This window comes from Scleropages formosus, chromosome 18 (assembly GCF_900964775.1).
Source record: "Scleropages formosus chromosome 18, fSclFor1.1, whole genome shotgun sequence".
Classification (NCBI taxonomy): domain Eukaryota; kingdom Metazoa; phylum Chordata; class Actinopteri; order Osteoglossiformes; family Osteoglossidae; genus Scleropages; species Scleropages formosus.
The window spans coordinates 968,856-981,094 of NC_041823.1; the positions used below are offsets into that span (position 1 = coordinate 968,856).

Consider the following 12,239-nt stretch of genomic DNA (forward strand, 5'->3'; position numbering starts at 1 on the left):
TCCAGCCCGCAAAGATATAAAGCTCCGCGGAGTCAGAAGAGGCGCTGAGAGCGTCGCTCCTGCGCTGGAGCACGGGCTGCTAGAGCGCGCGCTCCGTCCGTCCTGCCGTCCGTCCCTTCCTCCCTCCCTACCCCACCCCCCCAACCGGCGGCTCCGCGCGCGGACTCAGGATGGAATCGGTGGCGCTTCTGCGCGGAGCATCTCGCAGCCCGACACGAGTTCGCTGAATAAACAAGTTTTCTGGGAGATTTTCTTCATGTAAACTCAAGGTGAGTTGCTGCTGATTATTATTATTATTATTATTATTAAGGATAATAATAATTATGTGGCGCCGTGGCGCAGCGGGTTTGACCGGGTCCTGCTCTCTGGCGGGTCTGGGGTTCGAGTCCCGCTTGGGGTGCCCTGCGGCGGACTGGCCTCCCGTCCTTGGTGTGTCCCCTCCCCCTCCAGCTTTGCGCCCTGTCTTACCGGGTTAGGCTCCGGTTCTCTGCGCCCCCACTTGGGTTAAGCGGTTTCGCTGTGTGTGTGTGTGTGTGTGTGTGTGTGTGTGTGTGTGTGTGTGTGTGTGTGTGTGTGTGTGTGTGTGTGTGTGTGTGTGTGTGTGTGTGTGTGTGTGTGTGTGTGTGTGTTTTTATTATGCCGGTCTTTCACGTACCTTCACTTCTTCCTGATGATGGAGAGTCGCAGTATGGACCTTGTTCTCGCTGGTGAGCTGCGTGGATGTCGTTGATCTCATAGATGGGCTGCGTGGATCCTGATCTTCTCACTCACTGCTTTCACGCTGTTGACCGATTGCTGGGCTGTGCGGAGGTTGTTCATCTTCTCATTGACGGGCTGCGTGGATCTTGATCTTCTCGCTGATGAACTGTGTGGATCTTGATCTTCTCACCGATGGGCTCCTTTGATCTTGTTGATCTCATTGATGGGCTGCGTGGATGTTGTAGCTCTTCTCATTGATAGACTTTGTTGACGTTCTGCTGATTGATGGACTGTAGATGTTGAGGACACAGAGCATGTGAAAGACTATTATTTAGCCAAGTATATTTATATAGTAAAATTGTCTTTAAACTGTCTCGTGAAAATCAACTTATAAAGTTTCAAAGACAGTCGTTTTTCCCAATTACTTTTTCCTCCAAAAATGCATGATTTTTTTCTCCAATGTTTCTCTCTGTGGCAGAGTGAATGAAACTGGTCTTACCAAGATATTACACATCCAAGTCAACAGAGGGCAGTAAAGAGCCCTGAAACAGAACCGAAGTGTCTGCTCACCTTCATTAAACTCGCCGTCACAGTGTCTACAGCTCATGACTGGAGTTCGGGCATTTGGTGTCTTTTCGATAGACGTACACCTTCAATGACGTGTGACGAGTGAAAGTGTTGTGATTCTGATGGTGACAGTAAGAGTCGTACCATTACGATGGAGACCAGCGTGCTTCTGGGGGGCGAATGTGTCCGCAATTGGCTTTGCACATGGGCTTGTGGAGACGACGGATTGTTTTTGGCCATTGAAGTTTTGTGCTCAGTTTTTTTATTTTAAATTTTAACTGAGATTCTTGAAGAAGCAAACAGCTAATGAATTGAGGGACATCTGTATTATTTAGCTAACAGTGATTGTGACTTAGAGACAAAAGTGACGGAGTTATGAGCAAAATGAGTTATGAACAGACCTCAGAGGATCAAGTTATTCGCAGAAGATCTGCGAAGCTGTGCTGTGAGTCGGGGGAGAGGCGGCTTAGTAACCTCAGTAAAAAGTACCAACTCAGCAGTTAAACTGTATGGTCTACGTTTACCCTGAAAGGGCTCAGTTTACACCGTCTCCTGCGAACTGACAAATTTCGGAATACTGCACCGTATTATTACAGCACGGTATAAGTACTGTGGATTAAAGCAGAGGAAGTGGACCACAGTAAAACCATATAGTTACTCATGTAGCAGAGGTAATGTACAGTTATTTCGTATCAATTACAGATGGTCATGTACAGGAATTTGTGTTCCACCAGGGCGCAGCGGACGTACAGTGGAGCACAGCTCATAGGATCTGGTTAGTAACGTATGGAGAGCAGAGTACAGCGACAAGTGTAAAGGTATTAAGGTGCAGGTAGTGACGTATGTGTGTATGTATCGGTATGTATTGTATGTGTTTTTGTTTTACTGTACGGGTAGTAATGTACAGTAACTAACGTGGTGTCCACCACTCACCCCTCTCCAGGTGGAAATTTCACGTTAAGTTTCCAAAAACGCAATAACTGCTCCGCTTTCCTTCAGATGTTTCAGAGTCGTGATCACATATTCCGGACAAATCGTTCAGCATTCGGACCGGTGTGAAAGCAGTGTAATAACGCGGTAAATATGTTGCTTACAGTGCTTTCCCGCGACACACTGGCCCTGTGCGTTCTGCGCTGCGATGCTCTTGCAAGGGGCTTCTGCTGCTTTTGGGAAAAGGTTCGAGGAAGGTCGCTGCTCCAGTGGCCAGCAGAGGGCGTACAGGCTGCATGCTGTGGTCACTGGGCTCAGCGCTGTACTCTACTGTCTTTGTCCAGCTATTTAGCGCTTCTGCAATCGTCTTGATGCCTCCTGGCATATTTCGCTCTCTCCTGCCGTCCCATCTCGTCACTCTAGAAGTTTCCCACCGGTGTGGAGCAGGTGTTTGGATCCTCTCTTCCAGTGAGCGAACGTGGGCCCATATCAGACTCGACCGCTCGGGGTTCGAGCGACAGATCAAAAAGGGACCCCTGAGGGTGCCGATTTCCCAGCATTCCTTGGGGAACACCCATGCGCCCCAAGGAGGAGACTGTTCGCACGGAGACATGCGTGCAGTAGTGGGCGTGTCTCACGCAGACTGTGTGTGTCCAAACGTTTGTCGCTTTGGGTCGATGGCTCATCTGTGGAGTGAGATTCTACCTGGGATGATGCTGACCGGTGCCGCAGACGAGCAGGGGATGTGGGAAAAGGAAGCTTCCGACACGTTACCCACAGTCCTTTGCGGTCACCTGCTGCCCTCGTGTCAACGAACGCGTTTTGCCCCACAGAACACGGGTTTGAGGCTGCAGTTGTGCACAATCCAGGGCAAACTGAGGGGAGTCAGTTGTTGCTATTAACCGTAATTGATCCAAATACTTTTCTCCAAGCTGATTTACAGTATGAGGTTTGTTCACTAATCTGCTTTTTCTGATTTACCCATTCATGCAGCAGGGTATTTTTTACTTCATCAGTTCAGAGGAAGTAACTTGATGAAGGGCAATGGGCTGATCATGAGATGGGATTCGAACCCGAGTCCTGTGAGCGCAGGGCAGCGGCTGTAAATGCTGCACTTCTCCCAGTTGTAATAAACACATAGAAAGAGTGTTTGACCTGAGAGTGGTCAGTGCATCCAGTGTGTGGTCATGTGGTCACATGGTCATCTTTACATCTCGATGCTCTGTCTCTTCGTGTGACGTACGCTCCAGTTATGAATTTTTTAGGGCGCAAACATTTCTCTGTTTCTTGACGTATCGGTTTGCTAAAATGTCCGTTTCCAGTGAACACGATCTATCTTTAGGCATAGATTTTGCACAGTTTACCTCAATTTTACAGTTTACATCAGATTTAATAAAGGCATTAAAATAAGTTGTATAGAGTATTTTGTATTCATGACAGGAAAAGTTAATCCTCATATCATGGATTATATCATGTGTTAATCCATGATATGAAATGTGACTTTGTGGGGTCCTGGGAGAGTCGGTGAGGGGATTGGGGGGGTACAGTTACGGACGAAGGCATTTGGGGTACAGGAAGGACGCTCACTATACCAGGGTATGTACCCTGCTCTGAGTGGCTCATCATTTTCAAGCTGTTTTTGGTAAAGTCACCAGCTTTTTGACGAATGAATGATAAAACTGTTTGTGTTTCATAAACGTCGATCCGTCTGAGGTCGTCGATGCTGACAGCAAAGCGAGACGCTCAGCATCTCTTCAGCGTGGCCCTCAGTCGGGGGAAACTCTGTGACTGACAGCTGCGGCGGCCAATGAAACGCACACGAGTCAAGTGCCTGACGGACGAAGGGTTTGCAGCAAAAGAGACTCAACTGGAGAGAAAAGTAAAACATTGAATGTAAAAACTTCATATCTGTACCTAAACTGCAGCTAAGCTGTATCTAAACTGTACCTTCATTCACTGTTTGTCCACTGTACACCCCCCCCCCCCACCACCCTGCAGTCGGCGTCGGCCACAGACACCCTGAGCTCCAGACGTGTTTGTAAACGTGGCAGGAAAGCAGAAATCACTGCAGCCGACAAATGTGTTTAGTGAGAAATGGCTTCGTTTTCTTTGCCAGGCAGCGATTTCTCCCCTGACAAACAGATGGGTGTGAAAGCGCCGTTATGGTTCTAAAATGAGGTCCTTTGTAAAACTGTCCATATCCGCTTGGACAATCATATCATATATGAAAGGCAATGAGTGTAATACCCAACTTGAGGAGCAGGTGGTGCAGCGGTTAGAGCCACTGCCTTGCAAAGCATCTGGGTTCACATCCCTGCTCCTGTCATTGTACCCTTGATCCAAGTACTTACCCTAAACTCACACACACACACACACACACACACACACACACATACTGTCTGAACTGCTTGTCCCATACGGGGTCACGGCGAGCCGGAGCCTAACCCGGCAACACGGAGCGCAAGGCTGGAGGGGGAGGGGACACACCCAGGATGGGACGCCAGGCTGTCACAAGGCACCCCAAACGGGACTCGAACCCCAGACCCACCAGAGAGTGGAACCCACCCTGCACCCCTCTTCCTCTAAAGTGATACGGTAAAAATGACAGTGTAAATGGGGAAATCGGTGTAAGTGGCTCACTAAGGTGCTGGAGAAATGACAAATAGAACATTTGGTCTCCAGCCGGCGGATTTCAGGACCCCTCTGGTCCGTATTTCCAACCTTCTCTGCTCCGGGTCTTTTGTCCCGGACAGGAGAACATCTGTGAGTTTCATCATTCAAGTTCAGGCCAAAGAAAATCAAACTTTGGTGTTGCTAAAGAACCTGTACCGCGGTAAGGCGGACACATTGGCTGTATGGACGCACAAACGCTGATGGGATGTTGGCAATATTCAATTTTAATGGAATAAACTGAGCGGCGTGGCGATGTGGGCACCCTGTGCCGCTGCCCCAGAGTACCTCACTGGTCCGAGGAGAAGCAAAGGCAATAGCAGTGTGTGACCGTATCCTTTGTGACACGTGACGCATGTTCATACTGCACGTTCACGCCGAGTGCGTTTCACAGACAAGTTGGCATCAAAACCGAGGCCCCTCGGGATGGGGGGGCATCTGCGTGCTCTAGGAGCCGAGCGTTATTGCCGGACCCTGCAGATGAACAGGACCGGGAATTGACCGGTACCCAGCAGGCGGGACCCAGTGGGACCGTGTCTGGGGCTTCTTCTTCCGGCTGCTCAGCGCACCCCGGAAAGGGACCTCGATGTCCATGCAGGCCGCTGATATGAAGAGAGCGAGTTAATGTGCGCAAGTGCAAAGTCCGAAGCTCCGCGCCTCTGAGAAGGAGGGCTCGGGCTCGCAGTCAGTCAGCAAAACCCCAGTGCGTGTTCCGGAAGTGTCACGGTCCTTGATCCAGGGTGACGGGGCGTTGAAATGAGCGCAGCCGTCGTCCGCCGTGAGACCTCGGTCTCCCGAGAACTCGATCCTTCATCCGCTGTCTCGTGGTTCGCGGCCCTGTCGCGTTAGAGACGTGCGACCCGCACGGCGCGGGTTTGATGGGAGCCCGGCTGCTCGGCAGTCATCGCTCAGCGGAGCGGCTCTCGGTTCACGGTTCGCGGCTCACGGGTCCTTCGCTGTAATTGAACCGAGGTCCACAAACTGCTGTCAGAGCTGCTGCACAAAGACATTTCCAGTGGATTTTAAACTCGCATCACAGCAGGTTGTCGTTCTGTCTAATGGCACCGAGGCGCCGTGTGTCAGCCGCGGTCACGATCTGAGTCTCCTATTGACCGTTCTGCTGCCATGGAACGGTATTGTTTTCACATGCCTCTCTAGCAGGCGCTGTGTCTCAGCAGAACAGCGGTACCTGACGTGGGGGCTGCGCCCCACCAGAGGCCACGCCCCATTTGAAACCACGCCCCCAAATTCCACACCCTCGGTCCAACAGAATACTGCTCCCTCTCGTATAATGAATGTGACTCGTTCCTAAAAATCTGCTCATAAAGAGAATTGTCATAGAAACTCTTTATTGCCAATAATTGAGATTAAATGCAGAAATAGATATTAAGTAGATACCATGGTGCTGAGTCACAAAATGTTAACCTCAGTCCCTCCTGTCAATTACTGTAATTAAAAAAATACTTATATAGTGTATATATATTGTCAATTCCTTTAGATTTGTAAACCAAACATATCTGTCTTTGTTTTCAAGTGCTTTCAATAGTTTTTTGAAACATAATTATTATTATTTGGAATATTATTTCATTTAACATTTTATTATATATATATTATAGTATTATATGCTACCTGGCAAGACAATACTTGTAACGCCTGTAATCCCTCTGTGCTGAACTTTTCCCAAAGTATAATTTCTGATGGAGGACTATTAAATCACAGAAAGTCATTCATGATGATGTTGCCCATGAGCAGAGTTTTATGTGTTTTATTAGTTAAACTTTTAAGCTGACAGGTAGGACTTCCCTTTGCTGTCAGTTTTCCACTTTCTTTAAGATTTTTTTTAAACTTAGGGCTCATTGTTCTGGTACTTTATGAAGGTCCTGATTATGATGATGGTTTTACACCATCATTTATTAACAACCACACACTGCTACGGGACCAACGGGATGCGCAGGAGGGCGACGCCGTGTGGGCAGATGTGTTCAGCAAGGCTCTTGTTTCTGCTTCTCTTCAAGTGTGACCTGATGGCACATTTGGGGGCGCCAGCGACATGGTTCGAATGTTTGCAATACGAGGGAAGCCCCTACCGTACCGCCCCGAGAGGCCACACCGCTGGCAGTAGGAAGGACCGACTTTGGCGGATCCATCACCTCGCGAGATGCCTTTAATAGGCGAGAGATCACACAACACGCACCTGTGTCACTCGCTGTCACCCGTCCGAATCCAATTACACGCACGGCGCACACGCCTTCCCCACATCCATCTTCAGGGGTGAGATCCAACATCCCCGCCGCTTCCTGCTGGACGAGACTCTGCAAGCAGCTGTTAGAGACCTTGTTTTATTTACTCGATACCTTTCGGGAGTCATTTCTTGAAAAAACACATTTCTGCAAAGCTCAGAATCACTGAGCGCATAAGTGTTTGTGCCCTTGACCGCGAAACTCTTAGATCGACTACTTGTTTTTAGAAGTCTCTTAATGAGTTAATAATAATGAGAGCAGCCAAATTGTCCACTTTGTCTCAATTGTCCTTCGGATGAGATATTTGGTCAGTTGCTCCCTACTAAAATATTTGAAGTATTTAGGCGGACAGAGCCCATGTCCCCATTGTTTCACCCGTGTGTCCTCCTCACCCAGAGCCGCTGTCTCACACACCATGAGCAACATCTACGAGTCGGCGGCCAACTCGCTGGGCCTCTTCAGCAGCCCGTGCCTCACCAAGGTGGAGCTGCGCGTCGCCTGCAAGGGCATCTCGGACCGGGACGCGCTGTCCAAGCCGGACCCCTGCGTCGTCCTCAAGATGCAGTCGCACGGACAGTGGCTGGAGGTAGGATGCCGTGTCAGTCTACATAGCGCCCCCCTGTTGGAAGTGTTTTCTCATTGTTTCACTCTTGCAGGTGGTTTTGCCCAACCCTGGGGCTTTATTATTATTATTACCATAAAGAGTAAGAGGTGTGACTGTCCCACAGGAGCCCGGTGGGGGTTGTTGCCATGGCAGTGTGCCGTGTCGATTTGGTTGCTGTTACATTAATGGACCGCAAACCCCCAACTTTGGGCTGGATGCGTTAGTCATGTGCTCAGAAGTTGGTTTGAGATGGGTGGGATGTGGTGGGAGGTGGTGTGGGGAGGGGCACCGCTGCCCCCGTTTCTGTCCCATTTACGGTATAAGTGGGGCAGCTGAGCGGTACGACCAGAGGATCCTGCTCAGCATCTGAAGCGCTGATTTTTAAAGAATGCACCATGGGGGCAGGGGTGGGGGGGCAGAAATTCAGCTTTGAGTCCTGCGTCTCATGACCAGGGACGGAAGACACTGCTCTGTCGTGACGTGTCGTTTGTTGACCAAACGTCCTGGGGTCACTTTCACTGCTTCCCGTTACGATACCGATTATTGATTATTGACCTTTATTTGATGCTTCTCTCCAAAGCGGCTTCAGTGTTGAGGTGCTTGCAGTTACTCTCCAGTTTATACACTGATTTTTACTGGAGCCGTTAACGAAAGTACCCTGCTTGAGGGAGGGTACCGCAGCAGGAGGAGGTGAGATTTGAACCTGTGACCCTCAGCTCCGAAGGCACCAGTTGTGCCCCCCCAAGGCCATTATCGTCCCCAAAGTGTTTGTTGCTGTTTGTTGTTTTCTCCCTATAAACTCATGCAATAATCAAAACGTTTGACCGTTTCTTCCGTTCCTCCAGACAAGAAAAGCGCGCGCCATTCGTCGTTCATTCTGTCACTTTATCCTTCCACAATTCCATTAAATACAGAGCTGCGGTTGGAAAACAGGACCGCCGGTGACCGCGGAGCTCGTGCAGCTGTGCGAAGAGGCGACAACAAGACAGAAACACGGTCCTGTGGACGTCTCTGCGGTCCCTGCTCTCGTTGGCCTCAGGAAAAATAATTGAATGGAAATTGAGAGACGCTGTGGGATCAGGTGTTTTGTAGCATGTTTGACCACAGTCAGGAACACGACGCTGTGCAGTAACTCCACTAGCTGGCTCTCGGTCACGGGGAGTCAGAGTCGACCGCGTGTGACCAGGGAGGCATGAACGTGAAGGTCCCGCGTGTTTATTGAGAAATGCATCGCTGGTCAGGGCCTCTTTCGTTTCCGTAAAAACATCACCGAAAACATTTCCTACCAGATCAGCGACCGGTTCCGGTCCGTCTCGGGGTCGCCATCCCTGTCCTTCGTTCTCAGAGTCTGAGGTGAGGTCCAGGCCCACTCTGGCTGTTAAGTGTCACCGAGGACCAGGATTATGTGGTCACATCTCAGTTTAAAGGTCATAGAGACCCCTTGGGTCACGTTCCTGTCCCATCCTCGAACCGCGTCCTCGTTCCGCGGGTTTTAAAGACACGGTCAGACGCTGCAGGTGGTCAGTGCTGAGTCAGCAGTTGCCCTGTTCGACCGGCTCTTCCTCCGTCATCGTGGGGTTGTACAACCAGCGTTTTACAGCAGCTGGGCACTTTGTTTGGAAATGCCAGGATAAACCCCCCCCCACAGGCTTTATAATACCAGCCTGAGAACAGACAGCAAACAAACAAACAAACAAGTAAACAAACAAACAAACTTACTTGTGCGGTTTCGCTGAACGCTGACCGTGACCGTGGCTCATACGGTTTGTTGTTATTGTGATGAAGTGCAGAAGCCCGAGGTCACGGCCCTGAGCGGCTTTTGCAGTACATGTCTCTAGGGGGGTGTTGTGATCCTACAAAGCCCCCCCCTCCCCCCCCCACAGCTGTCAGGACACTCACCTGTCCTCCCTGTTGGGGGGCAGCGGTCACCAACCTTTGTCCCCCTAGTCGCCGCATTTGACTTCCATGCGTGATGGAAGTTCCATTTACCCAAAGAGGAGGTAAAACCAGAATTAGGGACGATGGGGGGCTGTCGTTGTCACTGGCGATACCGCGGTGCACCACAACCAAACAGCAGCGACCGCGTGACCGCCGGTAACAGCACCGTTGCTGTGATTTGCTCTTTGTGAGGAGTGAAGGGGAAGCGATGTGACGCCCGACGCTGCGCCGACACCTGCGGCTAATTCAGCTCTTTATTTTTAGCAGCAGTAATGTTGTTTTCTGCAATATTGCTGTAATTTAATTTAATATTTAATTTAATTTAATACAATTTAACTTCTCCTTTTACGCAGAGCTGCTCCTTTATCCGCTGCCCCCCTCCTTTCTCCTACAGGAAGGCAACTGAGCGGAAAAACAAGGTAAATGAATGTGCCGCCCTGGTGCACTTTGGACTCGTCCGTTTCTCCTCACTTGTGGTGGAGGAGCGGCGATTCAGGTCCGCTGATACACCGCCGGTAGGGTGTTGGTTTACGTCACGGGTACCGAGGGACCGAGATTTTGGCCTTCAGAGAGCGCTTCCCCCACGGCTCGGGCCAGAGCCAACATCCCCCTAGACCGCAGACCCAATACCCTGCTGGACTCCTGACCCAACACCCTGAGCAGCTCCAGCTGGAGTTTTCTGCTGAAGTGTTCATTAGACCTTTACCTCTGCGAGAACAACGGGCGAAGTGTGCTTTGCAGAACAGCCAGCAGGTGGTGTGGTGTTTAGAGTGTCACTTTTTCCTTCATTGTTTATCGGGCGCTTTTCTCCAAAGCACCGTACAGCGTCTAGCTACTTACACTGATTTACCCGTTCATACAGCAGGGTAATTTTTTAAGTACCTTGATCAAGGACACTACAGCAGTAGGTGGGGTTTGAATCTTTGTACTGCGAGAGGAAGCTCTAACCACTGTGCCCCCTGCTGCCCTCTGCTGTGAGGACCTATACTGCCAGATCCTGGGTTCGAGTGTAAGCAACTTAGATATAAAAGCTGTAAAGTAACTTGGGGAAAAGCATCACATTAATAATTCCTTTCTTTCCTGTGTGTCTCAGTTAAAATCAGTGTAACGGTGAAGTATGCGGTCGGGGTTATGAAAGGTGGGGGTCGGGGGGGGGTTTAGAAACACTCTCTGCGGTCGACTGCGGGAGAACGAGGTTGGCGTGTTGCCCCCGGCGCTGTGGCGTTAGCGTGCGCTAATGTGTCCCCCCGGGGGGCGACAGCCGGGACAGTTGTGTGCTCTGTGGGGCGTCTCGCCGGTGCCATTAGTGCCATTTGCGTCCCGGCGAAAGTGCGCCGGATGTCCCCCTGCGGCGGTCGCGTCCCCGTCCCATCAGGACACGGGAGCGCCGCCTTTTTGTTTGGCAGCCACACGGGTTCACGACCCACATCCAGGCTTGTAAATAAGTCCCAGTTCGCGCCCCCAAGCCTGTCCATGATGTCCTCCCCCATTAGATTTTCCAGCTGCTCGTTTGTCCTCTCGTGCCTGTCCACCGTTCCTAAAGTCACGAAGCTAATTAGTGCAGCCGGGTTGCGGTTCCGGACGATGCCGTCAGTCCGGGTCCTTTTTGTGCCGGAACGTCTCTGAGGCCCGCTGTCGGTCACACTTCGTATCGCCAACAGACAGCGTGGGTATGTCTCCGCCCAGCGCACCGATACTCCGCTACTCCGCTGTGCCACTGAACTGGAACTGATCACCATGTTTATTCACATTTCACAGCCATCTCGAGACATGAGGTCTAATCTGTTTGCTTCCTGCCCTCCGCCGCCATATAGCCCTAATGTTTTTTTAATGAAGGTTACCGCAGTAAAACTGTCTGACCCAGTTTCCGAGATATGCGTCTGCATGTGCGGTTGGCAGCATCGAGGCGTTTGGTTCCGTTCTCGTAGGCGTGATTCCAGCAGGTCTTTTGGTCAGTGTCCCACGTGTGACTTCTGGGACGTACCTCATATTTTTATTTCTTGCCATGAGAAATAACAATTGTGGATAAGGGGTCGCGCTCGCGGGTTGCAGGTTTGAGCCCCAAGAAGAGCCCTGCAGTTGCACCCTCAACGGGAAGCTGATTCCTCAGAGAGGGTGAAGTACATGAACAGATGGACATAAATGGACATAAATGGGTCACTCGGTCCTAATACTTCGGTAATGATGCTAATTGATTAGGTTGGACCTGTGATAGGCTTAAGAAGACCAAATATAGCAGCCAATCAGAGCCCTGCCTTCACTCCAGAGGATGGTGCCGTTGACTCATGGTGCCCATTGTAGTGCTGGTGCCTCATAGCTCCAGGGATGTGGGTTCGAAACAGACTCAGTTTGTGTGGGGTCTGCATGTTCTTCCCATGTCTGAGTGGGTTTCCTCTTGGTGCTCTGGTTTCCTCTCACAATCATGACACTTATTTAAGGTGATTTGGTGACTGAATTGTACGAGTGTGTGTGTGTGTGTGTGTGTGTGTGTGTGTGTGTGTGTGTAATTGCCCTGTGATGTACTGGTACTGTACTGCTTGTACTGGACAAGCAGTTATTGATAATAAATGGATAGGTGGGTGGGTGGCTGG

At 50.4% G+C, this 12,239-nt stretch overlaps 1 protein-coding gene across 3 annotated transcripts in view; it reads left to right on the forward strand.

The window, feature by feature from the left end:
• cpne4a (copine IVa) overlaps positions 1-12,239 on the forward strand; it is a 36,812-nt gene continuing 24,573 nt past the window's right edge. For all 3 annotated transcript variants that reach the window (XM_018734577.2, XM_018734578.2, XM_018734579.2), the window contains exons 1-2: positions 1-269; positions 7,503-7,692. In XM_018734577.2, the coding sequence (XP_018590093.1) occupies positions 7,522-7,692 (171 nt within the window). In that variant the 5' untranslated portion in view covers positions 1-269; positions 7,503-7,521. The remainder of the gene's footprint in view (positions 270-7,502; positions 7,693-12,239) is intronic.